The sequence below is a fragment of the Cibotium barometz genome, chromosome 52 (genome assembly GCF_041138505.1).
Source record: "Cibotium barometz isolate CiBa-2024 chromosome 52, ASM4113850v1, whole genome shotgun sequence".
NCBI classification, from domain to species: domain Eukaryota; kingdom Viridiplantae; phylum Streptophyta; class Polypodiopsida; order Cyatheales; family Cibotiaceae; genus Cibotium; species Cibotium barometz.
Genome location: NC_141097.1, coordinates 8,020,950 through 8,044,998, shown reverse-complemented (window position 1 = coordinate 8,044,998; position 24,049 = coordinate 8,020,950). Strand labels below are relative to the sequence as shown.

The window sequence follows — 24,049 nt, the reverse complement described above, 5'->3', positions numbered from 1 at the left end:
TGCACAATAAACTTCAAATCAAACTCACGTCGCTTTGATAAGCCACTACCCCACCAACTAGCTAATCAAACGTAAGCCCCTCCTCGAGCGGACCTCAACCAACATTTGGATGTGTTAGCCAACATTTAAATAAACACATCCAATAGCTCCAAAATCGTAAGTTTTTCGGAGTGTGATCTTCTAATCAAACACAAGGAATATTATAGCTTGGAATGGATGAAAGAATGGAGCTAAGCCCTAGGCTAATCTCCAATAGCGGCACCAATTATGTTCAAGTCAAGAGCTAGCCTTAGCCTTGCCGAAGCATGTATCGTTGCATCTTGCCTTCGAGCCGCAAATACAACTTCCCATTGTGCAAGCTCGTCCGTCGCATCCTCACTCTATTGTCACACTTGGGCTGCTCCTTATCAAAGAGATAAAGAGAGAGCTCTCTATGCCTCCATGAAGGCAACAAGAGATCCGATTTTGCGGTGGTACTCTCTCACAAAAGGAGAGGCAAGAAAGAAGCTAATGCAAGAAGAAAACCTACAATCAAACCTATTTATAGCATATGCATCCACCAAGCAACGGCACGCTAGCAAGCAAGAAGAGGGAAGAGAGCTCACAAGAAAACTATTACAAAGAAATCAATGTGTATTGCTTATTGTCAAAAATGACTTTACATATAAATGACTAGTTTTCACAGGAGGTCTACCAAACTTAAAGATGGTCTAGCCTCTAGTACTAGTCTTAAGCAACTAAGTACACGGAGTCCATAGACTTTTCCTATTTAACATTAAGCGCATGGTAAGGCTACTTTACATGTTCCAACGTCATCTTAAAGAAGTTATGTACCCGTTTGAGCAGGTACGATGCCCCAAACCAACCACAAGCGCTTTTACCAACCTAGAACTACCACTCCACATGTTGACATCAGCTGCCACAAGGGACATGATGCATACCTGCATGTTGTCTATCCAACAAGCAAGAGCAGCAGATTCATCAACGATGCAAACGTACGCTGCAACATGGCACAATTAACAGCTGACTTGAATACAAAATTACCACATGGTCATTTGCCACCAAAACAGCTGACTTGATTACGCCTGCGGGAAAAAATGCCCTGTATGCCTTCCTTCACGGTTAATTACCATAACTATCCCATCTTAATAACTTTGAAGTACAACCAATCTCAACTGCCTTAAGCGCAATGAGTTCAAGAACTGTGACATGACCAAAATGCATATCTTAACAGGGTAGCCAAGGCGTGAATAAAGCATAATCCCGCTTTCTTACACGTGGAAATTATTCGCAATGACTCAGTTCAGCTTTAGTGGCCTATCCCAACTAGAAAGTTCTTACACGTGAAAATTATTCGCAATGACTCAGTTCAGCTTTAGTGGCCTATCCCAACTAGAAAGTTCTAACTTAACAGGAATTCCTGCCTATGATTAACACCACCTGATCACTAGCATTGTTTGACACTGACCTTGTGCCAACCTAAAGGCAAGAGTACAGAAGCCATAGAATTACAATACTGTACACCAGAGCATGTGACATGATAGAAGATGACCTCATAGAAAGCCTGCTGCCATGACAAGTTTGTTGGCAAAGCTACAATGCCACCTGCCATTTTTGATCTGGGAGGCGCCGCCTGCGATCCTTTTTGCGGCAATGGCATTCGCCGCACCAGCTGGAAAAATCACTCTGGTACTTCTTCAACTCTCGGAACTCGGAACTACAAAGGAGCACAATGATAGATGAGCATTAGCGAGGAGGAAAATTTAAGAATGCAACCTAAAGTTATAAGATGTTTATTTCAAAAAAATCATACCTTCTACACCAAAGGATTAAGTTAGTTCTTTGTCCAGAAGTGATGGCCTTGGCTCCATGGCGATGGCGTCCTGCATGTAAAATTGCTTTCCCTGGGACATGGGAATATTCAAGCGCTTCCTGCATCAGACCAAAAGTAAATAAGGTCAAGACTACATTGATCGTGCAGACGGCACACTCAAAAGCTTTTGTTCTGTCCTCTGCAGAGCAGGTACTCACTTCTGGATGCACTTCTCCATTGACATGCTTATCACAACGAACACCGCGAAAGAACAGATCCCCACCATTGAACTCCTTTCCCAAGCATACATTTAGTGTGACTTCAGAGTCATCAACATGAAATCCTGCAATGTATGAAAAGTTAGTAAAAATTACCCAAACACCACACAAGTATTAGCAGAAACCAAAACAGAGAAGAGTTCCATAATAAGATTAAAGCATGATGCCTTGTAAAATCAAGAAATAGAGGACATCCGGGTAACTGACTTGTAGTCTTGGAACAGAATTGTATGCTGTCCCTGCCCATGTGCCCAAACTTAATCTAATGTGGAATCCTTCAATCCCTTCATTGATAATTCATTCAAAACTTCCCTTTGTGTCGTGTGGGGGCAGTATTCTCACTCTGGTTATTTTTACCACAATGTTTGCATGGCTTTTTCGAATACCAATGCAAACATTATTGAGGAGAAAGAGCTTTCCATAGAGGAAGCAATATTCTAAAGTCCCAGTGCATGTCTGTTTGTTTATAGTTGAGTTATGTATTGTGTTGTGTTTTGTTTTTTGAGTTTGTAACCTGATCCTATGTATACTCTACCGTACGGATCCCATAACTGGCCTGTGATACTAGAGTCATGTGATGTATCCTTGACCAAGAAGACTAGCAGAAGAAACCATGTGCCTAGATTTATCCTTGACACAATATGAGGTAATCCCTTGAGGGGGGGATTGTTGGGAATCAAGGTCTTACCAGTGAGTTTGTGTGTGAATCCACTCTTAGAGTGAGAAACTGTGTGTGAGTGTGAACCACCTCTTGGGGGGGGGGGGGGGGGGGTGAATAATATCTAGATATTTGTGAGTAGTTGACCTAAGCAGTTGTCATGTGCATAGTGTGTATCTACCGTGTGCTACACGCACACAAGACTAGCTTCGAGGCTTGGGGAAGCTTGGAGCTAGGCGGGCTGATTGGCGAGCCAGGCTAGGGATAGACTAACGAGCGGGCACCCAAGTATGGACGGGCGGGTGCCCAAGTGTGGACGCCCGATGACCGGCCAAGAGCCTATAAAAGGGTGGCCAAGGTTAGTCAATAGGGATAGAGTCTCGCGTGTCTTTGTGAGTGCTCTATGGTCAGGAGCCTGGATCTAGTGTAGACGTACACCTGCTTTTTGCAGCCAAGGCCTGCAGCAGTCTCGAGGCCCGCAAGGGTAGCTTCGTGGCAGTATGGGACGTCACAAGGTTGAGATTGGTCGGCACGTCCAACTAGTGTGTGGGAGAAGAAATTAGGGTTAGGTCATGTGGGAGACATACACAGAGAAACAAGGGAGAGAGAGAGAGAGAGTTGTGGGGATAAGTCAACTCATGAGGCATGAGTGTGTGACTCCCCTATCACACATGTATATTGCACTAGTACACATAGTGCACTTAGTACTTTTAATGTACTAAGTGTACTATGTACTATAACTTATGGGCTTGTACACACTATAAGGGTGGGCATAGTGCCTTTACCCCAACAACCTCCCACTTAAAGGCAAAGTGCCCTTAAGTAAAGGAAAAGAAAAATCAGCATGTACATGATAATATACAAGGCCAAATCAAGGCTGAAACTGGCCTCATCCAATGCCCATCAAGTGTCTGCAATGAGCAAATCGCTCCGAAGGCAAACTCTTCGTCAACAGATCAGCCGGGTTGTCATCCGTATAAATCTTAACAAGCTGAATTTGCTTGTTCTCTATCACCTCTCTGATGAAGTGACACCTTTCAGGGTTCTTTGCCAACTGGATGGCACTCTGACTATCACAATGCAACAATGGAATATCCCCAAATCAACCACTAACCGAGATAGCCATAATGCCTCCTTGCAAGCCTCTGTGGCTGCAATATACTCGGCCTCTGTAGTAGATAAGGCAGTACACTTCTGCATCCTGGATATCCATGACACAGCACCTCCTGTGAATGTAAACACATAACCGGTAGTAGACTTCCGGTTATCTGGATGACCGGCATAATCCGAGTCCGTGTAACCATGCACTAATGCATCCTGTTTGCCAAAGCAAATGCACATATCCTGTGTGCCCTTCAAGTATCTCATGACACCTTTCACTGCTTCCCAATGCTTCTTGCCAGGGTTGGCCATGTATCTAGAAACCACTCCCATTGCAAATGCAATGTCCGGCCTAGTAGCAACCATGGCATACATGAGACTGCCACAAGCTGAAGCATACGGAATCTTGGCCATATCAGCCCTGTCTCTATCTGACTGTGGGCTGTCCATAGCACTGAGTTTCACATATGGAGGCAAAGGAGTACTAGTCTTCTTCCCCCCGTCCATATTGAACCTCTGCAAGACTTTGCCAATGTATTCCTTCTGAGACAAATACAACACATGCTGATTTCTGTCCCGAAGTATCCGCATACCCAAGATGTGATTTGCATCACCCAAATCCTTCATATCAAAGGTTTGATGCAGCCTCTGCTTCAAGGTATCCATCTCCTTACGAGATTTCCCGGCAATCAACATATCATCAACATACAAGATGAGGATCAATAGACTGCCATCCAAAGCTTTCTTGGTGTACAAGCAGTGATCTATGTCACTTCTCCTGAATTTCTGAGATTTCATGAATGTATCAAATTTATGATACCATTCTCTTGGTGCCTGTTTGAGCCCATAAAGACTCTTTTTCAGCTTGCATACAAGCTTCTCCTTTCCACTCACTGCATAACCCTCTGGCTGCTGCATATATATCTCCTCATGGAGATCACCGTGAAGAAAAGCTGTCTTCACATCCATCTGAATCAAGTCCAGATCATCATGTGCAACCAAGGCTAACACAGCTCTAAGTGTGGTCATTTTGACCACTGGAGAGAAGATCTCATCAAAGTCCACACCATATTCCTGCTTGAAGCCCTTAGCCACTAACCTGGCTTTGTATCTTGGCTTTGCATCAGATGCAACTTTGAGCCTATAAACCCACTTGCATGGCAAAACCTTCTTGCCTGCAGGCAAATGCACCAACTTCCATGTTCCATTTTTGTGCAGAGAATCCATCTCTGACTTCATGGCACGCTCCCATAGAGCTTTGTCTGCCCTCTGTAAAGCCTCCTTATAACATGAGGGCTCCCCACAGTCAGTGAGCATCAAGTAGTCAACCCCTGGAACAAACCTGTCAGGGGCTCTGGAGGGTCTAGTGGACCTCCGTACCCAATGACCATCATTTGCAGGTTGCTGTCCAGCCTGCATATCACCCATTGGTGGCTCCTATTCCATGCCATAAGGCTGAAAAATCATGCCCGGTATATCCTCTAACTGTGGTATATCCATAGGGATATCTTCTGCAATCTCTGGCTGTCCATTTGGACCATTTTCAGCACCATTTAAGGGCTGGTTTTCCTGCTGTAATGGCTGATTTACAGCCCTTTGTTGTTGTCCATGATGTCCATCATCATCAAAGATGACTCTGCTAGGCTCCTGTTGCCTTGCAGGCTCCTTATACATACATGTTTCATCAAAAATGACATCATTGCTGCGTATGATCTTTCTATTCATGGGATCCCAAAGTCTATACCCCATTTCACCTCTGTCACCATATCCTAGGAATATGCATTTGTGAGACTTAGGATCAAGTTTGGTGCGCATTTCCCTGCGTATGTGCACGTACGCAACGCAACCAAACACTCTCAAGTGCTTGTATGACGGAGGCTTCCCTGTCCATACTTCTTCTGGCACTTTCCCACCAAGCCTCGTGTTAGGTGACCTGTTTATAAGGTGAACGGCTGTCATAACAGCTTCAGCCCAAAAACCATGAGGTAATGCAGCATGTGACAACATAGAACGGACCTTCTCCTGAATGGTCCTGTTCATCCTCTCTGCTGTCCCGTTTTGTGGAGGATCATAAGGAGTAGAGAGCTCCCTCTTGATGCCTTTAGCATCACAAAAGTCCTGAAACTGTTTGGACATGTACTCTCCACCATTGTCGGAACGCAAAGCCTTCAGTGTTTTGCCAGTTTGATTCTCAACAAGAGCAACAAACTTTTGAAACACTGAGAATGTATCACTCTTCAAACGAAGAGGATAAACCCACACCTTGCGTGTGGCATCATCTATAAAAGACACAAAATATTTTGCCCCTCCCAAAGAAAGCTGAGGCATCTCACATACATCTGTATGCACAAGCTCTAACTGAGCATCTTTCTGTCCAAGAGCTTTCTTGTGGGGGCACTGTAGTTGCCTACCATATATACAATGCTCACAAAACTGAAAACTTGAAAACTTTAGAGAAGGCAAGTAACCCAAACGAGACAATTGCTCCATTCCTTTGACACTCATGTGTCCCAACCGACTATGCCACATAGAGATTTCTGGCAGCTCGGTTGCATTTACATTAGCATGGTGACAAACACCTGCATGCATGAAATAAAGAGTGTCCACCTTAGAGCCTCTGGCAACAACCAGTGAGCCCTTACTAATTTTCCACTTTCCACTACCAAATGTGGTAACATAATCAGCATCATCAAGCTGTCCAGTAGAAAGCAAATTCTTCTTGATCTCAGGTACATGCCTGACATCATGGAGCATAAGCTGTGAGCCATCTGAAAATACAAGCCTCACATCACCTCTGCCAAGAATCTTGCATGCATGGTTATCACCCAAATAAACCACTCCTTCATTACCAGCAATGTACCTGACAAACAAGTCTCTGCAACCTGTGACATGAAAGGAGGCACCTGAATCAATGATCCATGAGTGCATACCATGACCACTTGTAAGAAGTGAATGGACATCAAGTGAAGAAGTAAATAGGACCTCATCCTCACTGCCACCTGCATGTGACACATTGATTTCTTCAATCTTGACTCCACTTTTGCCCTTTGGCTTTACATCTTTGGCTTCATCTTTCTCTTTGTCTTTGCCTTTTCCCTTTTCCTTTTGATCATTTTTCCATTTGTAGCATTGCTTTTTAATGTGTCCCTTCTTGCCACAATAATGGCATTCCAAATCCTTTTTGGAGCGAGACTTGCTCCTTCCCCTTTCTTGGCTTTTCCCCCTTTGCTGGGATCTCCCACGTGCATTCATTGCATTGGACTTTCCAACAGAGTTGTTTTTCCTGTTCATCTCTTCTTGAAGAAGAGCACCCTCAACATCTGCATATGACAGCATAGCATGCGAATTGCTAGTGGCTGTCCTGAACGTGTCCCAACTCTCTGGCAAAGTGCATAACAGAAAAGTGGCTTTGAACTCATCGTCCATCGCCAACTTTTGATTAATGACCTGGCTGACAATACCATTAAACTCATTTAGATGGGCTGTCATAGACGCCCCTTCCTTCATCTGAAGACCTATGAGTTTCTTCAACCAATACACTTTGCTTGAGGCACTTTGTTGGGCATACAAGTCCTGCAATCTTTGCCACATTCCCCAAGCTGTCTTCTCTTCACGAATGCTTAATGAGTCTGACACAGACAACATGATAGTAGATCTTGCCAGCTCATCCATATCTTCCCACTCTTCAGCAGTAAGAGAAGCGGGCATTACACCCCTTTCTTTGATAGGCTTGTGCTGCTTTTTCTGGAGCAACACATTGTAGCACTGGGTTTGCCAAATATCATAATTATGCGAGCCTTCAAGCTTCTTGATGTGAAGCAATGAAGAGCTCTCACCTGTGGTTGCCATAGCAAAATGCAACCTGTCAATGCCTGACTCCCTGCAAAATGTGCAAACACTGCACCAAAAGCACACAAAGTGCTCACAGTTTTTTCTCCCAAGCTTTATCTCCCACTGCGGAAGCAAGAATGCAACTTTTCTCCCACTTTATGTGATGAAATCAACAAAATCTGGTTGCTGCAAATTTTGGACAGCACCTTAAATGTGCTCTGTTGCCCTTCCAAAGTACTGTACAGCAGTACTAAGTGCTCACCAATGATGTACCAAACCTGTACCGGCAAGTTCAGCAGCTGAAATTGAACCTTTTGGTCACTCAAAACAGTGTACAGCCATGCCAAAACATGCACAAAGCTATGCCAAATCTGTACCAGCAGGTACAATAGCAACAAATGCTCCCCTGGCTGTCCAAATGAGTGAAAATCAGACTTTTACAGTCCTGTACACTGCATACAACAGTCCCAAACAGAAATTGGGCAAAAGCCCCTTGACTGCAAGCTGATTTTTGAGGATTCAAGGCATAAATGTCTTGCCTGCTGCTTTGCCAAGCTTAACAAGCATACAAACTTGAAAAGCCCCTTGATTTAAGATCAATTTTTGATCATACATGGTACATTGACGCACATGAAGGCATCCAGAGTGTTCACGATGCTTCCCCCTGGCCACATATACATCAAATACATGAAAGCCCCTTGATTTACAGGCACATTGAGTGCTTGTAAGGCATCAACACATTATCCACAGCATCAACTGCGAGTGCCTGCATGCAAATCAACCAAATTGGCACAAAAGCCCCTTGATTTGCACTGCAATTTGCTGCAATTTTGCTGCAATTTTTGCCCAAATGTGCGATTTCTCACATCATACAGCATGTATGAGTGCTTAATTGCACAGTTACATCAAAAGCCCCAAATTTCGACATCCAATTTCCTGCAAATTGATCCTGATTGTGACCAATGTCACCCAATTTTGCCAATTTTGCTAAAAAATTGAGCAATTGGGCACCTGTACCTGCTCAATTGTTGATTGTACTTGCTCAATTGCAAATCCCAAAAAAAAAATTTGAGGAAAATACCTTGTAATTTCTGATTTTTCTTCAATTTGCAGGCTGAATTTTGATTGCAGAGGCTGTTGCAGGAGAGGGGGGCAATTCTTGCTGCAGATTTGATGGAGACACAAGCTGTTGGTGATGCTCAGATGGCTGGCTGCTATGAAGCTCCCTGACCCATAGCTGCCTGTCGGCTTTCACAGGCTTGTCGGAGGCAGCACGCACAACGACAGAAGACCAGCGTGACTGCTGGGAATGGGAGAAGGAAGGCGGCAGAGAGGGGGCGGCGAGTCGGATGGACCTGCTTCGCCTGGTTCGCTCCACGCTGTTCGCCAACGCCTGCCTTCGCCTAGTGGTGCTGAACTTCAGATGACGTGGTAGCCTTCGCTTCACGCCCGCCTGCTTGTTGACGTATTCGCCTAGCGCCTACACTTGCAGTCGACGACTCGGGTGGCGCCTGACACGCCCAGCGTTTCGGCTCGCTGCTCACGCTCGACGCCTCCGCTTATGTTTCGCCTAGCGCCAGCCGACGCCCAGCGCTAGGCCTTTGCTCAACGCTTGACTCTACCGACTGCCTAGTCTCCCGGTTCACCAGCTCCACGCCCACGACTCCATCTCTTTCCGCCCACCTGCCTGCGAATAGTTCAACACACGCAGCAAATGAATTCCAGTTGAATTCCAGCGATGCAGCACTTGAGAACAAAACCCTAAAACCAGAGGCTCTGATACCAGTTGTGTGGGAGAAGAAATTAGGGTTAGGTCATGTGGGAGACATACACAGAGAAACAAGGGAGAGAGAGAGAGAGAGAGAGTTGTGGGGATAAGTCAACTCATGAGGCATGAGTGTGTGACTCCCCTATCACACATGTATATTGCACTAGTACACATAGTGCACTTAGTACTTTTAATGTACTAAGTGTACTATGTACTATAACTTATGGGCTTGTACACACTATAAGGGTGGGCATAGTGCCTTTACCCCAACAACTAGTTAGCTCAGCTCGTGGCTCGGTGGGGACAGCCAAGACTTATGGGCTTGCCCACCGCTATCAAGGTTGGGAGGTGAGTCAGGCTTGCACCCCCTACACGTTCCTTGGTTTGTTTTGCAAGTTTCGACTGCTTTATGCAGCCAAGGCTGGCAGCAGTCTCGAGGCCCGCAAGGGTAGCTTCGTGGTGGTATGGGACATCACGAGGTAGAGATCGGTCGGCACGTCCAACTCGTTAGCTCAGCTCGTGGCTCGGTGGGGATAGCCAAGACTTGTGGGCTTGCCCACGGTTGTCAAGATTGGGAGGTGAGTCAGGCCTACATCCCCTACACGTTGCTTGGTTTGTTTTGCAGGTTTCGAGTCTTGTACCAGGAGCATTCTACAAGGTGATCCTATGGGGATTTGACAATAGTGATGTCACTGAGGCAACCTTTGTACTTATAAAAGATACTTGTACTTCATGGTTTTTATCAAGCAACTTACATAATTTAAGGTGTGTACTTTCACTCCCTCTCTAGCTTTCACTCTCTTTCTCTATATCCCTGACAATTGCTTCAACACCATAGCCATGGCTGTAGTCTATGAGCCTCCCTAGCCTGTGGACTATACCACCAATTGTTCACCTGTCTTACTAATGCAGAAGAAGGATGGTTCCTTCCGTGCTCTAAACAAGCTTACTATTAAGAACCGGTCTCCAATCCCACGGATAGATGACATCCTCAATAAACTTGATGGGTCTGCATGTTTCAATCAACCGCATTGACCTTAAGAGTGAGCATCACTAAGTATGTGTGGCACCACAAGATGTACACAAAACAGCATTCGAGACATCATTTGGTTTGTATGAGTTGTTGGTTATGCTGTTTGGATTCACGAATGCCCCAACTACGTTTAACGGAATAATGGGTCACATTTTCCATGGGCATCGAAAATTCAGAGGTGTATTTTTTGATGACATCTTGGTATTCTCCAAGAATGAGAAAAAACACCGCCAACACGAGGCTATTGTGTTTGAAGAGCTTCGTAAGCACGAGCTAGCTCCTATATCGATGCGGAGTGAATTTTTCCTCTCAAAGATTCATTATATGGGAGAAACGATGGTGTCAGGATAGATTCTGCAAAGATAGAAGCCATTCGAAATTGGCCTAAGCTATCTTTTGTACTGAAGTACGAAGCTTTTTGGGTTTATGCTCATATCACAAACATTTTATTAGGCACTTTGCATGGATTGCTTCGCCATTGCATGAGTTCACTAAGAAGAAGGCGGTCTTCAAATGGACATTTGATGAGAAAGAGGCTTTCTTTCGCCTCAAGGATGCTATTATAAGTGGGCCTGTGTTTTCTAGACTTGCAGAAACCTTTTTGTGTGGAGTGTGATGCATCTAGAAGTAGGCATTCGGGCTGTCCTAAATCAACCTTGTCTTCTGGTACAGCCGACCACTCCAATGTGCAGCCGACAGCCCTGTGTGCAGCCAGCAACACCCTTTCCTGCAGCCGACAACCATCTGGTCTTCAGTTTGCTCTCCATGCCTGTCTCCAGTCTTCACTGCCCAAGGTGATCTGTGCTCTATCATCCTGATTCTACTCTTTATCTGGCTGCCTCTTCTGGTTCTAGCCCTGAGAATGTCCATGGCATCTGTGATGCACATGACAAGAAGATTCGAGTTTATGTAATTCCGATATGCAAGGGAACCCGGGTCATGTATGGTGTGCAAGGCATGGGGACAATAGCTGTGGGAAACTAGGAAATGGAAACGGAAACGGAAACGGAAACGGAAACGTTAGCAAGGGAAAAAGGAAGAGGGGAGGAAGTAGGAGGTTTTGTCATTTAACAACGAACATAGAGTCTAGACATGTCTTTGTATAGGCTTTTGTAACTACCCATTGGTAGCCTTGAAGAGTCCACCATCATGAAGCCTTGAACATGTGGAGCAGGCTAGAACTAAAGCCTTGAACATGTGGAACAGGCTGACCCCCTAGAGTGCGGAGCACAACAGGCCAGAAATGGCTCTCACAAACGCTTAAAAATTACTTTGCCAAGGCTTTATCAGGTGAGTATCCTTTGGAGTCAAAAGAGACCCCACAATAATCTTGTGCGTGGCACTAGCATACCAAGCTAGTGCTAGTCAACAAGAACAAATAATCATGCAAGTGAACTTACTCTTGGAAAAAGGACTTGAAAGGACGAGCCAAGTGAGTTTCCTCCGGAGTCAAAAGAGACCCAAGGATCACCACAATAATCTTGTGCTTGGCACTTCACCTCCTAGCAAGGTAGCATACAAGGTTTAGTGCTAGTCAACAAGAGGAAATTGAAACCGATCCCGTCAAGTGGGAATAGACTCCGTTGGACACCCACACACGTAATAGCACAACTTAATATCACAATTTGAAATGGACAACTTAACAACAACTGAAATTTGAAATGAAATAGATGGACACCAGCACTGGGGCCGGAACGACCCCCCCCCCTCAATATATGATATATTATTGGGAGTATTTAACAAATACAATGCTCCATAGGTTCAATGAACCAGATGATGTCCATGTACAAATGAATACAGTACCAAACAAAAGGCTCGAAGTAGATGTTCGAAGGAGAGCGACCACTTGAGTGGTCCAGTCTCTACGGTCCTGTGCCTTCACTGGACTCCGCGGAGAGCGCCCCACTGGTGTTCCAGGACCACGCACAAACAAGCGCTCCCGTACTAACGCCTGGCTCTCCCGATCTCGGCACCTTTGGACCGTGGTTCTCCAAAAGCTTGGACTACCCGGCACTGAACGGGTGTTTAGCCGTAGAGAGAATCCTTTATCAGATTTACAACAAAGTTCTTTACTTAAATCTGAATTCACTTACTTGTAGCTTGCAGATGGAAGACCAATACCCGAGGTGTCTGTGTGCAGCTACTAGTGGTGGACACCAAGACACAGCAGCCTGTCGAAGAGGAGGAGGAGCTGCCTGTGTTGAAGGTGTAGCCACCTAGGAGGTGCAAAGCCGTAACCGCCTATGGATGGAAGGTGTAACCGCCTGCAGAGGAGCACAGCCGCCTGAGTAGGCGCAGCCGTCCACTGGAGGTGGAGCCGCCTGGCTGCAGAGCACAGCCACCAGTCTGAAGAGGAGAAAGTGGCGCAGCCTAAAGAGTCGTGGAGGAGCAGCCACTATACAGAGGAGGCAGCCTGCTGTGGGAGGCACTGCCTGCTGAAGATGGAGCGCAGCCTGCAAGAGCCTGCAGGAGGTGAAACGCAGCTGTTGGAGATGGAGAAGGAGCCGCCTGTATGCAGAGCACAGCCGCCGAGGGATTAGAGGTAGTCGCCTGGCTGCAGCCGCCTCTAGGGTGGCTCAGCCGTCTGCAGGACAGAAGCAGCCGCTGGAGTTGGTCACACAGCCGCCTGCAAAGGGGAGGCAGCGTAGCCTTGTTATGAAGGTGGAGCAGGTGCAGTCGTCTACTGGAGGTGGGCACACAGCCGCCTGCAAGAGGCAGCGCAGCCTCCTAGTGTTGGATACACAGTCGCCTGTGGAGAAAGCAGCGCAGCCTGTATGCTGGAGGTGGCAGCCAGCCGCCTGGTGGTGCAATCGCTTGAGAGGAGCAGAAGCACAGCTGGCTGGAGAACAGGCGCACGATCATGTGTCTTCTTGGGGTGGTCGTGGTGCTTCCTTTTGTAGAGGTTGGAGAGGAGTTAAACCACCACAGCTGGCCGGCTCCCCACGTTTGCATGGGGGTGGCCAACTTCAAAGTGTGGTGTGGGTAGGTGACCATGCACCCACCCCACACACACACTTGAGGGGCTAAGTGTGGCTCCCCACCTTGGCCCATAAGTGGGTGCCCATAATGGGTGCCCACTTTTAAGTGAATGTGAACTTAGAACCTTATAAAATGAAAGGTTAGAAATAAACTATTAAACCAACAAGTACAATACACTTACCACCTATTCACACGCAACAAAACTCGTCAGAAGACAGAGCAAACTTCACGACTCACTGGCAGGCGTCCCCGCTCAGTAAGTGACGTCAAACAGGCAAACACAAAAATACAAGTCATGCGAAAACAGTTTCAAACATGCAAAAACATAAGTGCATGTGCAAATAGTATCATGGACATATCTCCCGTTCATGGAACAAGTACAAAATATCTGTCGCGCACAAAAATGGCACGACATAAAACATAGATCCTGGTCTTCCTATGGAGTGACAGTCCCATAGGTAAAACACAGTTCCAGGCACGAGCCTTACTATGGAGTGACAGTCCCATAGGCAAGACACGGCACGAATACTGGCTCTTCCATGGCGTGACAATCCCATGGATAGAACACAGTCCAGGTCATACACGGGTGGCACCAGTCTGGCTCCTGTCCATATGACACCATCCTGCTAACACACGGGTGGCACCAGTCTGGCTCCCGTCCATGTCAAGCAAAAAATATTGGCCTCTTCACATGAGACACCGGCCTGGCCTCAAGTGAACGAGACACAAATCTGGACACAAGTCGTGTTAAGTTATCAGAGTCTCTCTGTGTGTATAGATTATATACATGTACCCCTGTTTGTGTACCTGCTTGTTACATGTGGAAGCTCTGGGTGTATTCTTTCAGCCCTAAACACTGACCTGGAACATGTTGATGCAAAACGCATGCAGAAGAGGGAGAAGAGAGAGACAGAGAGAGAGAGAGAGCTGAGTATTCAGTATATTCCATAGTACAAAAAGGTACATACAAATCTTGCAGCCATAGACTGCCTTCATGAAAGGTGTGTAACCTAATCTAAAACCTAGTCTAATGATCCAGCCCAATGCTGGACTAAATAGCAACTAGTGCCTTTTATAGGCTTTGCGAAGTCCTAGTGGATTGGCCAACAGCTGGTCAACCAAGGTCTTGGACACAAATTCCCCAAATATACTACAGCCGACAGGTGTCTCTTTCTAGCACTGGCCAACGGTCCTCTGGTGTCCTCCACAAGTCCTTCCCCTGCCCACTCAAGCACCACATGCTCCAAAATCAGGTTCTTATCTGGTTCTTTTATCTTTTGCCCTTTAGGACTAGCTCTAAGATCGACCCTGCACATGTCTTGCACATGACATCCCCCTTTGCTAAACTTGATAACGGGATTCCAACTTCTGTTCTTGGATGACTATCATCATCCCATTGTCTATTCACGGAGTCCCCTGTCATTCTTCCCTCTCTGGCAACCTTTTCACTGAAAACCCGGCCCGGTCTCCAAATCCAACTGTGATGAAGATTATGCATCTATTCCATCCTGTCCCCTTTCCATTCCTGCCCTATCCCTGAACACTGTCTCTAGTCGTCTTTCCTAAGTATTGAGTCTGGCACTCTCACTCCACCCCTTGGAGGATCAACCTCCCCTAGAACCGTTGCCCGAAAGCCTTTCTTGGTGTGCCCCAAGTGGCACCCGACTCACAGGACTGCCATTCCCTTGGGTTTTGTGGAACACCACCAACCAACCTCCTGGGAATTCTTCCATGTCTTGTGTTCCTTGCCTTGGCCTCGTACCTGTGCAATTTCCTGTGCCTTGGTCATGTGCACCTTCATCTGGGACTGAATCAGTGTTTAGCCTTGCTAAGCCTGATGCTCTAATATCAATGTTGCATGCGGAAGCTCTGGGAGCATTCTTTCAGCCCTAAACACCAACCTAGAACATGTTGATGCAAAACGCGTGCAAAAGAGAGAGAGAGAGAGAGAGAGAGAGAGAGAGAGAGAGAGAGAGAGCTTATTCAGTATATTCCATAGTACAAAAAGGTACATACAAATCTTGCCCATGGCTGCCTTCATGAAAAGGTGTGTAACCTAATCTAAAACCTAGTCTAATGATCCAGCCCAATGCTGGACTGAATAGTCTAAACGATGAGCAACTAGAGCCTTTTATAGGCTTTGGGAAGTCCTAGTGGATTGGCCTATTGCTGGTCGGCCAGGTCCTGGACACAAATTCCCCAAATATACTGGGGCCGACAGGTGTCTCTTTCCAACGCTGGGGCCAACAGTCCTCTGGTGTCCACAACAAGTCCTTCCCCTACCCACTCAAGCACCACATGCTCCAAATTCAGGTTCTTATCTGGTATTGCCCTTCAGGACTAGCTCTGAGATCAACCCTGCACATGTCTTGCACATGACACCTTGTGTCTGTGTGAAAAGCCCTTATATGAGTATGTGTGTAAGTACATACTACATGTGAACAACCTCTTGTAGCCATTTATGTGTGTATAGGATATGCAGTGATGTCACAGGCATTTGCCATGTGTCATTGCCCCAGTGTCTGTTGTGTCAAAAGATAAGGCTCTAGAAGCCATTAAAATCATTGTACTCTTTGGAGCTTTTCAAATGTGCAATCATTGTTCCTCTCATTTCAATTTGTCAAATCTCTCACTCTCTCTTTACTACACTCATCACCATGTACTTGTTTAAGCCTCCACAGCTGCTGGTCTGGTAACCCTAACAACCCACAGTTGGTATCTGAGCCACACTATCCACCGGGTTGTTGAATGCCACCTCAGAGCCGTCTGCCACCTGAGCACTGCCATGGCTCCAGCGCTGCCCGCCACTATTTCCACCGCAAAAATCAAGAGCACTAGTGCTGGGCGGTGGTCAACAGCGCTGCCCATTTTCCTTGCGGCACTAGTGCCGAGCGCTCCACCGCCCACTGATTGTTCAGCCGACTCAGCCCAGATGCTCTACCCTTCACCACCTGGTTTGCTTCGCCCGTCTGATTAGCCCACCTTGCCACCGCTTCCACTTCCTGCACACCTAGCTGCTCTACCGTCATTCTATCGTTTCATCGCCGCCCAACCTCTAAGATCATCTCCAGTCAGGCTTGCTCCGCCTAGCCCATGTGGTGACGTTAGTGCACATCGCTCCTCATCAATCGTATACACCATCGTAGCGGCAACACCGCCTAGCCTCTCAGCCATTCACTTGGGTCTATGAACTCCGTCGCCCGCAGCCAGTGTTGCTTGCCAATGTTTCCTCGGGGAGCTTGTTCAACCTGTGCCTCTTATGCTGCCCAGCCCCGGTTCTCCCCATCTGCCCGACTGTCAAGGCTATGCCTACAACTTCTCAGCCTCATCCATGGCACCTCTTACATTGTGTTGGCGGCCGTGTGGTAGCACTTAGCATACTCGCACATGTGTAAGGCCTGATTGCTTCTACCTAATTGCTCCTATACCTACACATGACTTGCTGATGGATTATGCAAAGGAGATCCCAGACATTGCTAGCACTTTCGAAGTCTCGGTTGTTTCCTTCTTTGTCTTCATCAAGCTTGGGACCCAAGGAGCAATAGCATGGAAACGTCTCCGGAAGAGACCAGTCTTCATCAACAAACACTCGGGAAGTCGTTAAAACTTCCAAAAGAATTTAATTTTGCATTTATGTGTGAGCCATGGGTTCTCTCCCTAGGAAGTCCTCTAAAATCCAAGTAAAATACTCCATGTGTGTGCTCTCTCCTTTATATGTTTGTATCGCCTTCACTTATAAAAGGCTTTGTGTTTTCTCTTATCCTTGTTAGGAGTTGAGGGGGGGTGACGAAGAGCTGGCCTTGCTACTTCGGTCACTTGTTGATTGGAGGAGTAGCATGGCACGGGAGATGTGCATGGCTAGATCACTCCCTTGCAACATATGATGGAGTTAGAAGGTAGCACTTCTTTAAGTGTCGACCTCCCTATCTCGATCCAAAACCCTGACCAGAGACTCTATGACCATGGCATGGGAGGTGACGCATGGCGAATCTTGCTCTGCGGCAGCATGGATGAGGTAGGTGGTAGCATCTTTTCTTGCGTAAGGGTCTCACCACCTTCACTCCGAAGGGGTGGTTGTTGGATATTCGAAGTCTCTAAGGTGTAAACATTCACTTATGTGAGTATGTATGTAAGTGCATGTGAACCACCTCTTGCAGCCATTTGTGTATGTGATAAGCAATGATGTCATGAGCACTTGCCATGTGTCATTGCCCCAATGTGTGGGGTGTCAAAAGATAAGGCTCTAAAAGCCTATAAAAGCATAGTACTTTAATCAAAGGATCTTTGAGTTGTGCAATCATCGTTCCTCTCTCATTTCAATTTGTCACATCTCTCACTTCTTTCCAGATTTCATTTTCAGATGGTACACACCGTGAAAGAAGACTCTAGTTACGGATGCTTTGTCTCCAAAGCCTCACATGACTGATTTGTAATCCAAAACAGCACATGGTTATCTTTTGCTATCAAAGATGGTTATCTTATGAAGGGCAATTTTTTTGTCTAGTCAAATGATGAAAGATACTTCTATTGGTCAAGCATGCAATGGGATATTGATGCGTATGTACGCCAAAGCATGATATGCCAAAAGTTGAAATTTGATAAGCAAAAGGCCCCAAATTTGCTTCAGCCTATTACCTATATCAAATCAACCTTGGGAGATTTCTTGTCAGTCAAGAGGACCAACAAATCCGAACACACAATTCGTCTTCTATGTCAAAGGTGTTCAAACATCATGGCATGTCGAAGTCCAAAGTGGAGAATATAGATCTCAAGACCACTAGCCTTTTGAAGAGGGCAGGGCACTGTTTGAAAATTTGTGCACACAACAAACAAACACGTGACTCTAGCATACCATACCCTATCATGGCCCGGCTTTGATGACTCCCAAGCAAGCCTCGGTAGTCTCTCTGTCCAAAGTGTGGTAATATATGTACGTCACCATTTGGAAAAGTACATCTACCATCAATGGGGCTGCTACAAACTCTGTAAAGATTGAGATGGGGTGGTGCCGATGGTTTACTCCGGATAATGCCGGAGAACACCCTCTCCATTCTCCTCCAATCCACCTCCCCGAGGCCATATCCCCCAAAAAGCAACTCCATATAACGCCATTACAGTCCTAAGGTGTCAAAAGCTATTTCTTAGTACTGGGTTCCTGAAAGTGTGCCTGGAAGGACATTCTCTACAGGAGGACAAGAACTACATAGCCCCTCATCAACCTGGCCCAAGCTGCTAGACGCATGGTAAAAATCAGGCCAGGGAATGTAAATCCCAGGCATACATAGGATATGACCAGGATCTCCTATGAAGATGAGGTGACAGCTGGATGTGTGTGTGTGTTTGTGTGTGTGTGTGTGAGAGAGAGAGAGAGAGAGATTCTGCTATGTCTGCAAAACACCCAAAGGGTCTATGAGACCAAAAGCAATACATGTAATCTCTGGATAACTGTATGCCAGCAAAACATGAAAGGAAAAAAAAAACTAGCTACTCAAAGAACATGACCCATGTACTATGTGAGAGAGAGAAGATGGTGATTGAAAAGCAAATCAGCATTGCATAACCACTCATAGCAATGAAAACTAACCTAGTTCAAGATCTCCGTCCATACTGTACTCCACAACAAATCCATGGTGACTATCAAGAGACGAACCACCCACTTCCATAAACAACACTACAAACCAGATACATCTAATTATCAGCCCTGTTGTACTCCCAAGAAGAAAATCCTCAAGTAAATTGCTGAAATAGGGAGACAAGGTTATCTATTACTGTTGCAACATACATGAAGCCACTGGACTAATAAAGTTGGACATTAAATGAGCCAGCATGTTCTCCATGCCAATATCATCCAGCACAGCCCCATACTTGTTCATGGTGTTTGGTCTCATAATTTTAATTCTGGCTTCTGCAGCCCATCTTTCAAAATGCTCTACCTGCAAGGGACAGACAAAAACACCTGCAACTCAATTGCCAAAGCTAGTACATTTAACAGAAAGCAGATTTTAACTAAGGGGCTTCACAGACAGATCCCCGGCACTTGAAAAGCAGGAGATCAAACCCGCCCATCCTTCATGGGCAGGGGATCTCTCCCATCCTACCCCCACTAGTAAAAAGGGGAGATCTCACCCATGGTCACCTCCCCGACCATTTGAAGGACAGAGAATCTGTCTGTAAAGACGCTAAGGCTATTCATCCATTTGTAGTCTTTTTGCATTACCTCTCAGAATCACGCACTTACCTCATCCAACAACTTGGAGCAAATTGAGGGCTGAAGCATGTTGAATGTAAAAATTCCTGGAGACAGCTCCGTCATAATACTTCTGATACCTTCTAAAGTTCCATCTTTTATTGCGTCTGTGAAAGTCTGAATGAAGTATTTTTCTGGATCCAAGCAATAAAGTTCTTCGTGGAGAGGCTGCAGAGGGCAAACATTGTCACAACAGAAGATGATGCTAGTAGCATAACACCTGCTAGCATGTTGTAAGGGCACGAGCTCACACACAAGGGAAACTGATCCCTTACGTAGAGAGAGGCATCATTAAGCACCACCTTCGTGCTCTAAAATAGATAATAATAAGACTTCAAAATTTCAAAGGTTGTCACACACAAGCATGCAAACTATTGCAGAAAAACGTTTTCTACATCAGGCAGCCAACATACAAATGAGATGTTCCTATGACATACACTGTTCTTTACTTATATAATGTATACCTTGTAGCTGCTACGGATTCTTTCTCTATACTCCCGATGCTTCTGCAGCTGGAGAAACAGAAAAAAATGAAGCTTATCAGACCCCCTTTCCCAAAGCTTCATGCAGCCAGCATACACATGCCATAACTTTTTTCAAAAGATAATCTCTTTCAGGACTGATCTGCTTGACAAGTCAAGCAAGCTGATCCCAATCCAAACATCTGAGCTCACCCATGATGCTCTCAGAAAGGTGCACATTTCTGACTTTTCTTTTTGTTGTGAGCACATGATCTAAATTTTTGCAGTTCTTGAAAATTGTAAAGTCCCCTCAACTTTAAGATATAATGTGGACCTGCCACCAAGATCCACCCTATGCGTTGACCTGCAGAGCTATAACCACCGCCCTGTTTTGCCTCGTGCACTATCGAGCAGAGTCTATCTCCACCCTTAGTTGACTGTCAGATCTCCTGCACACACTTTATATCAGTTCAATAGTTGTGTATGGCTTGGCATCCTTCCACCTACAGGGTGGAGGGTGGTTGCATGGATGCCCCACCCAACTTAAGGGCTTCAATAACCACAGCCTATGCCAAGGAAGAAGAGCATCCCCTCTTAACATAGTTCTGCCCCTATTGGCCACAGTTCCACCACTATCAACACCACCTCCCGCTGGCTGCCGTCCACGTCAGCCTGTTCCACCTCCGCATAGGGGGTAAAAAATTTGGTTGCTACACCTTAATCAACTGGTTGGGCAGGTTTTGTTTCACCACGCACATCATGAGCAACAGCAAAGTAAAGACCCTTGACAAGCAGCAATGTTGTTTGCTTGGCTGCCTCTCTATACAGCATCCAATAGAAGACAAATATTTCAGGGATTAGGTCAATACAGAGTGCAACTGGTAGTCTCCTTGTGTACCGGATTACAAGGAAAGAAGACTTGGAAAACACGACGTAATTTGACTCTTGGAGAAGATCTGTAGATCAGCCTGCCAGCTTGCCTCTTGTGAGGTTTTTTATCATTGATATCATAGTATTTGTTTTCATTTGGACAATATATTTGAAAAGTCTAGCAACTCAACATCGTCTAGTCTGACATCGTTGAGCATGACCCATCAAGGATGTTCACCGCCCGACAACACCTATAGGGTGTGGCCTAGTGGTATGACACCAGGTCTTCTTGCGGGGAGCTACTCCAAGGATGTAGCTATGGCCTCCAGCTCAGGGTGAGTCCAGAGGACTCTATGGCTGAGAGGTGAGCCTTGAGCCTCACTCGATCTAAACTCTCTCTTTGAGAGGAGATGCAACTCCTATCACCTTTGATGAGTTGGTGGGACTCTTACTTCAAGTGGAGCAAACAAGGACAAATCTGTTGGCCTCTCCTGGTGGTTCAGAACAAGCTTTTGTGGCTAAAGGCAAAGGCAACAGAAAAATTTCAACCTCCAATTCTAGTGGTAAAAAGTCCACTAAGGCTAGAGTGTGCGTCCAAGGCACCCAAGAAGAAGATCGAATAAACTGGAGCTACAATTGGGTGCTGAGATCAAGCCTATCAAACCAAATTTGAATTAACGTTGCATGTGTCTTATGTTAAAGGGATCTTGGAGAGAGTTTTGTTGGAACAAACCCCTAACAGGTTTGCCCATGAAGGTGATCTTGTCGGGCTTCGCCCAAGGAGGTGACCTTATCAGGCTCCACCCATGGAGGTGTCTTGTCGAATCCTGCCTATCACGAATGCATTGGTGACATTTACTCAACCCAGCCAATCCCCAATAGTGTGCGACAACTAGTGGGTTGAAGGCCCTTGGGGATTAGTAACTATGTTTGGAGGGTCGGTGGAGTCTATCATGTACAAGGTCACCACAAAGAAGAGCATCGGAGAACTACAGTAGGCACCTTTTCTCATAGTGGGAAGCAGTGTCTGAGATTGGCTCTTGGAGATTGCCCCTTGAGGATTACTACTTGTGTATTTACGTCCTTGGGGGAGGTGTTTTTGAAAGTTTGGCACAACCAAGAGAGGTGCCCCCCCTTTCAGCACAATTGACTTCTTGCATTAGCCTGCGTTTTGTGCTGAGCATTCAGCTCAACATAATTTGCTCCTTCACAAAACCCTAAACCCATGTCTACCTTGTACATGCCTTTATGAAGCCATGGTGAAAGCATCTTACGGCTGATGGATGTGACATGAGCTTCCTTCCCCCGGACTACTCATGCTCCCCCATCCATTGCCTTCATTGCTTTATGCTTTATACATTGAATCGTGAGCCTGTGAAAGATCCATGTCTTCAACTTTTGTATTTCGGGTTGAATAGCAATCTAAATTTTTCCCAAATAGAAATAAAAATGTTGCTGAAATTTGGATACAACTCCCTTCATACCTTTACAAACGCTAACAAAACTGTGATTCTTTGAACTACTTTGAAGCACGATAGGAAACGAGGAAAGAGAATGATAGCAGAAGACTTTATTCTCTCAACTTAACCTAATGTAAATCACAATGCTGAAATATGTACGGTGAATATTACTGCATCTATTGAAAACTTAACTTCTTGGATTGATGGTGTCATAGATCATTTTGAACTCCAACAAACTATAACAAAGCTCTCTCTCTCTCTCTCTCTCCCTCCCCTTACCCGCGCACGCTCTCCATTAGGTCTATATTTGGCCAAAATCTGCTGCAAAACCACGAGCTTGCTGTTGCGAGGTGCACTGAGAAGCTCAGGGGGCAGGTATCTCTCCATGGCGCTGTACATGGCGGCCGGGTACTCCAAGTCCTTAAAGTCGTCATAGTTGTCTGGAAGGTGCTCCAAGTTGGGTGTTTTCAAGAGCCTGGGGACAGCTTGAACCTGCCTGCTGCCATCGCTGTGTTCAGGAGAGCCATCAGGCGGCCTCTGCGCTGCTATTGCTCCATTGACATGGTGAACGTCGGGCTTCTGAGGAGGGACTGGATCCTGCGGCATCGCTCACCCATGCAGAGAAGCTTCAGCTGAGGTGAGACATCGGGCCGCAACAATGTTACGTACAAAAGAAAGCCGCATCGATGCTGTGGGTGTGGCGGCCCTGAGCTACAACAATTAGAGATGAAGATTAGCCATGGCACGGCAAAATCGCCCGACGCTGTGGCTATGACCAACGGCTATACCAAGGCAAAACGCCCGATGCGGAGGTTACGGCTAAGGCTAGGGGAGAAAACCTCATGCTGTGGCTATGGCGTACTATAGATATGGCCAGCTCAGAGAAAGCCAAAACCCACGTTGTCGTGGCTATGGCGGACTGTAGCCGATCTGAGAAACTCTGCAGCACATCAAATTGCAGTTCGACAAACCATACCCAGCTTTTCGCAGGTTGCACAGCAACAAGCTTCGCAGACAAAAGCCCTAACCCTAAAAAAGGGTGCGTGCGTAACATGCAACTTTATACTCCTTGTCACCATTTTTCACGTCAGACCATCTTCTCAGAAACACGTGTCGTTTTAGCAATGGCCCACATTCAAGCTGGGTGGGGTCCCCGTGGCCAACTTCCAAGTGATAATACCCTATCTTCCTTTTCCTTCTATTGGGCTACACCAGCTTGCCACCCTGCATAGTTTATTAATCTTTTTCTTTTTTTAGTGGATATAGTTTTTATATTCTAATCTATTATTATTATTTTGGGAGTTTAGGGAAGAAGGGTTAGGAGTGCCGCCAGAGCCGTGTCCAGGGGGTTTCGAACCCACGCACCCACACAAACACACACACACACCGGAACCACCCGGCTACGGCTCTTTTGGCTAGTTTATTAATCTTAACTCTTCACCATTTTTTGTGGGTATTGTGGGGTAGATGAGAAGATTGCTATCCAATAAGCACCCAAAACGTTTTTTGGAATGGTTATTAATTAAATAAACTTTTGAATCCTTAGAATA

At 46.0% G+C, this 24,049-nt stretch overlaps 1 protein-coding gene across 1 annotated transcript; it reads right to left on the bottom strand.

Moving 5' to 3' along the window:
* Positions 1–1,120: 1,120 nt before the first annotated feature.
* LOC147608749 (2-oxoglutarate and iron-dependent oxygenase domain-containing protein CP2-like) lies at positions 1,121–23,531 on the bottom strand. Its single transcript, XM_086788766.1, has 8 exons — positions 22,779–23,531; positions 20,173–20,220; positions 19,700–19,876; positions 19,244–19,394; positions 19,046–19,132; positions 2,032–2,156; positions 1,814–1,932; positions 1,121–1,717 (listed from the first exon to the last, which is right to left on the bottom strand). The coding sequence occupies exons 1-8, from the start codon at positions 23,103–23,105 to the stop codon at positions 1,594–1,596; spliced, it is 1,158 nt and encodes a 385-aa protein (XP_086644892.1). The 5' UTR covers positions 23,106–23,531; the 3' UTR covers positions 1,121–1,593.
* Between the last annotated feature and the right edge of the window lie 518 nt (positions 23,532–24,049).

Bases quoted from the DNA above. Each gene is read 5' to 3' on its own strand.
- LOC147608749 (XM_086788766.1), bottom strand. From the start codon at position 23,105: ATGCCGCAGGATCCAGTCCCTCCTCAGAAGCCCGACGTTCACCATGTC. The intron at 19,877-20,172 runs GTATACATTATA...TGCCCTCTGCAG, and splicing joins GAATCCGTAGCAGCTACAAG to CCTCTCCACGAAGAACTTTA. The intron at 19,395-19,699 runs GTAAGTGCGTGA...TGTCCCTTGCAG, and splicing joins GCTCCAAGTTGTTGGATGAG to GTAGAGCATTTTGAAAGATG.